Here is a 4,813-nt window from a genome sequence, read left to right on the forward strand (position 1 = left end):
CTACAGGTATCACCTGCAGACCAGCCTCTTGCTCCACACCAGTTCCCACCCTGGTCTTCACTTGCCGGGGTCATCGTCCCGGGGGTTAGCCGAGCCCTCCCACCTGCTCCCTTCCACCCCCTGCAAATAGAGGGCTCTTAGGCCCCAAGGCCGGCCTTCACAGACCCTCCTGAGAGCGCCGCTGGCCCAGCAAGACCTGACCCCATGGCATCCCTGGGTGTGTCTCGTGCCCCGGACAAGAGGCCTGTCCACGACAGGTGACAAGCTCGCACCCACTTTTTTCTCTTTCTCCCGCATTATCAACACGACTTTATCCACTGGTGTTCGGTTTTCAGTCTGGCTTCCCTGTTGTCATGTAAACTGTGCAAGCCCAGAGCTGCCCTTCCCCTCTTCCAGGTGGGGGAACCGGGGTGGTGAGGCCCGTCTCCCCTGTCCTCCCGGGCTCGTGGCCCCGTGCTGAGTGTTTACCTCTGTCCTTGTGGGCTCGGGGCCCCCGTGCCGAGTGCTTGTGCAGTGGCCCCATGTGGTGTGGAGCGCGATGCTGGTCGGGGCAGTGACTTTGTGAGGGCAGTGGGCGAAAGGTGGGGCCAGTCGAAGCTGATGAGAGCCTTCAAGGGACGGGGCAGTTTGTGGGAGAGCTGACCAGAGGTGTCTGCTGGCGGACAGCCGAGGGCAGCCACACACGGCCAAGGGTGCCCTGCATGTTCTCGGTGGAACTGGGCAGAGATGTCGTGGGAGGTCACTGAGCCACCGCGGGGTCACAGCCGGTCCCATGGCAGGACGTGGAGTGTGGCCTCCTCCGGGGGCTGCTGAGTCTGTACAAGAGGAACTCGCTGGGGAGTTGGCGATGCCCGTGGTGATATGTAGCGGCTGCCAGTGGTCAGGCGCGGGCCGCTTCTGAAAGCTTCTCAGACAAGTGGCCAGTGTTTGGTGGATGTACTGGCCGGCACCTGAGCCCAGTGTGGGAGCACGAGGTGGGGGCACCCACTTCCGACGAGGGCCCAGCGGCCAGGCTGTCCCCAGACCCCACCGGACTCTAGGAGTGTTGTCACTGGGGACAGTCCGGCTTCTTGAGGACCCCAGAGTGGCCTGGGGGATGGTTGGGGCTGAGGGATGCAGACGCAGAAGCGGGGAGGATGCCACGGGAAGAGAGTTGACGCCGTGGCTGTGTGGCCTGTGTAGTCCAGGGTGTCCCCCTTCCGAGACCACAGCTGCTTGGGAGGCCCGGTGGAGGGCATGGGGCTGTGTCCCAAGCTCCTGAAATTGCAGGGAGGCTGGCCTACCCTGCAGATGACCATAAGGTCATAGCTGTCAGGACGTGATGGACACACGTGCTCACGGCCTGTGAGCTCGAAGGAGACACTGTTCATGCTCAGGCTCCTGGCCGGGGACTAGCCCCAAGGGACGTGGTGACCCCTTTCCGACGGGGTCTGTCGCTGGGAGCAGCAAAGCTGCCCCCGGAGCAGGAGCCAGGGATGGGGCCCAATGCTGAACGGGGCTGGGCCGCCTCGGGTTTCGGGCCAGTAGGAGGAGATCAGCCTGTCCTCCCTGAAGGCCTGAGCTGGGCAAGGCCAGGCCATATCGCTCGGGGACCAGCCGGGCAGGCAGAGCAGGAAGCTCGAGGGCCCAGCCGTCAAAGTAGGTGCTTTTCATTCATTCATTTATGTATTTTGGGAAACGAGGTGCCTGGCCTCCCTCCCAGGAAACTTGGAAACTGCCGGCTGTTTCTTTTTTGATGTTTTAATGCACTTTTTCACAACAGCAATGCGAACACAGGGAAGTCTGGTGCTGGGTAACTTCTGCAGACGACGTGCCAGGGACTTTCCCAACCTGATCACTGTGTGCAGGAGTTTCCCAAGGATGAAGCCATGGGGCTTCCCCGTCCCACCAGGACGAAGGAGGCACTCCTGCCTCTGGCCACCTTGCAGGGTCAGCGGGGCGACGGCGCAGCCCCCCCCCCCCCCCGCGCCATGGTCCTCACGGGCCCCCTGCTGGGTGGGCAGCCCTTGTGCGGGCAGACGGCCTGGTTGTTGTGATGAAGCTGTTTGCAGGAGAGCTGGTTTGGGCACCGCCCTGGGCCACGGTTTCACAGTTCTTTGTTGTTTGGAGGAACAGTGGGCAGTGCTTTCTGCACGCCCCGCTCCCCAGCGCCCCCCGCTCCCCCGCCATGGGGCCTTCAGTCAGTTCGTCATGGACTGTCAGCAATGTTGGACTGTGGGGACGAGCCGGCGACCTCGGCTCCCTCACGTCTTCGACAGAGTCCAAGGATGCGCTCCGGAAGGGCCTGTTCGGGCAAGAGTGAGTCGGGGCCAGCACCTCTGTCTCCAGATGGGGAAACTGAGGACCGGACAGTCACCAGCTCACCGGCCCTTGCGAAGTCAGGGGACCACTTCCCCTGGTGCTGGCGGGGCTGGGGTCCAGGGCGAGCCACAGAGCTGGTCATCGCCCCGGCCCCTGAGTGGCCTTCCCGCCCCCGCTCTGTGCCCTGGAGGGTCAAGCAGGTGGCATTTCACACTGGCTGCCTGGGCTTTGTTGGACAAATAAATAATTCAGGCTGACAAGGGTGAAGAGGGCGCAGGCCCCGTGCAGCAGCGGCCGGTGGCCTGACTCCCGCCTGAAACCGCCCGTGCCACAGCAGGGCAAACGCACGGACAACCTGGGGAAGCAGCCCCGAGCCCACGTCCAGGCTGAGAGCCAGAGAGCCGCTCGCCGACGCTGCGGCCTGGTCCCCCCGACGCCGCGGCCTGGTCCCCCCGACGCCGCGGCCTGGTCCCCCCGACGCCGCGGCCTGGTCCCGCCGACGCCGCGGCCTGGTCCCCCCGACGCCGCGGCCTGATCCCGCCGACGCCGCGGCCTGGTCCCCCCAACGCCGTGGCCTGGTCCCAGCTCTGCCGTTCTCGCTCGCTTGAGGCGCAGCCCTGGACCCAGTCCACGCACACACCCGCCGGCTGGTGTGGGAGCCGTGCTCGCTGAGGGGTGACCGGCCAGGGCTGGGCTGCGGTGCTGGTGGCGTGAGTACTGCGGAGCTGCAGGCATGACCGGGGGTTCTTCACACCGTTTGTGCTCCTTGTTTCGGTCCATTTAAAATTATTCCACAAAACGTTCTAAGAGTTTACAGAAATGTCCAACAAATGCAAGAAAAGGTTCCCAGCCGCGTGGAAATGCAAGTGGAAATCCAGCGACCTGCTCGCCCTCTAATGGCAGCATCCGAACGGGTACTAAGAGGAAGCATCTTTTGGTTTGGGGACACCGGTGCTAGACAGTTGGAGTAAAAACTGGCAGAGCCTCTTTTATGGACAAGTGCCCCTTCTCCGACGCCGAGGTGCAAAGACCCGGTGTGTCCTCCCTGAACGGGTGGGGTCTTGTGGGTTCCGGGCCCGTCCTGCGGAGAGTCCCTCACGGAAAACCAGCTATGGATGCGGAATGTACTCAGGGTCTTTGTCACAGAGTTTGTAATCGCACAAAATTGCAGACCATTTAATAATCTGTGTATTCATGGGGCGCGTGCGGAGGACCCCGGCACCAGAAGGTCCCCATCTACAACGTGGAAGAACTGGAAAGAATGCAGCCCCCTGGGTCAGCTGAGTTGGGCAGGGGTGTGTGGGGGAGAGAGGCCCTCAGCCCCCTGGGTCAGCTGAGTCGGGGCAGGGGTGTGTGGGGGAGAGAGGCCCCCAGCCCCCTGGGTCGGCTGAGTCGGGCAGGGGTGTGTGGGGGAGAGGCCGGAAGGCCGGTGGCAGGGGCTTTGGACAGTGTGTGCCGGCAGCCTGGTTGTCGGGAGCATGTGACGTCCACCCGCTTCTCTGTCCTCTGCCCCAGCTGGTCGCGGCCATCGTGTTCGTCAGCTTCGGCGTGGTGGCAGCCTTCTGTTGCGCCATCGTGGACGGCGTGTTCGTGGCCCGGCACATAGTGAGTTTTTCCTCCATTTTATTCTCCATGGCTGTTGGGGGCTTAAAAACGTCCACAGAATCACAATGTCACCTGTGGATCTCAGCCCACGGACCTTTCGGCTCCTCCCTCTGCTGGTTTGCCAAAGGCCGTCTCTGCTTCTCTGGCTTTTCCTCATTCCCTGCAAAGCGGACCCAGCACACGCGCACACACACGAGTGTGCACACACAGGCACAGTCACATGCACACGACTCACGGGCACACACAGTGCATCATGTCCTTGTGTGTTTCCCACGCACACGGGCTCGTACACGCACTCACAGGCATGCACACGCGCACACAGTGTATGCTGTGCACACACTCACAGACACAGGCACACACTCATCTGTGCGCACACCGTGCACGCTCACACCGTGCATGCACACGCGCACACAGGCACACTCGTAATACTGTGCAGGCGTACGTTCAAGCACACACGAGCACACACACGCTCATGTGCATGCGCGTCCGCACTGACACATGTGTGCGTCCGGACACACCGGCACACACGCATGCACACACCACACACGTGCGCACGTGCGCACTGACACGCATGGCATCTCGTCCCCATTTCGGCTCCCTGCGTGACACTCTGACGCCTCTGCCCGAGCACGTGGGTCTCGTTTGTGTCTCAAGAGATCGTGGCAGTGTTTTGTCTCTGGTGCGGTGGCTGTGAGACCCTTTCCCTCCACTTCCTGTCACAGCAGGAGGCCCAAGCTGAAGTGTCCGTCAGTGTCCCTTACGGCAGAGAAGCCCGGGTGCTTGCTGTGGAACTGTGGCTCCCACCTGGCCACGGCTCAGAGCCCCGGCTCACGTTGTTGGTGACGAGGCTCACGTTGTTGGTGACGAGGCTCACGTTGTTGGTGACGAGGCTCACGTTGTTGGTGAC

At 62.6% G+C, this 4,813-nt stretch overlaps 1 protein-coding gene across 1 annotated transcript in view; it reads left to right on the forward strand.

The window, feature by feature from the left end:
• LOC111146950 (transmembrane protein 255B) overlaps nucleotides 1–4,813 on the forward strand; it is a 40,091-nt gene that overhangs the window by 19,534 nt on the left and 15,744 nt on the right. The window contains exon 8 of the mRNA XM_022502695.1: nucleotides 3,817–3,906. Coding sequence (XP_022358403.1) covers nucleotides 3,817–3,906 — 90 coding nt within the window. The remainder of the gene's footprint in view (nucleotides 1–3,816; nucleotides 3,907–4,813) is intronic.

This window comes from Enhydra lutris, unplaced genomic scaffold (assembly GCF_002288905.1).
Source record: "Enhydra lutris kenyoni isolate GAN:26980312 unplaced genomic scaffold, ASM228890v2 scaffoldscaffold15, whole genome shotgun sequence".
NCBI lineage: Eukaryota > Metazoa > Chordata > Mammalia > Carnivora > Mustelidae > Enhydra > Enhydra lutris.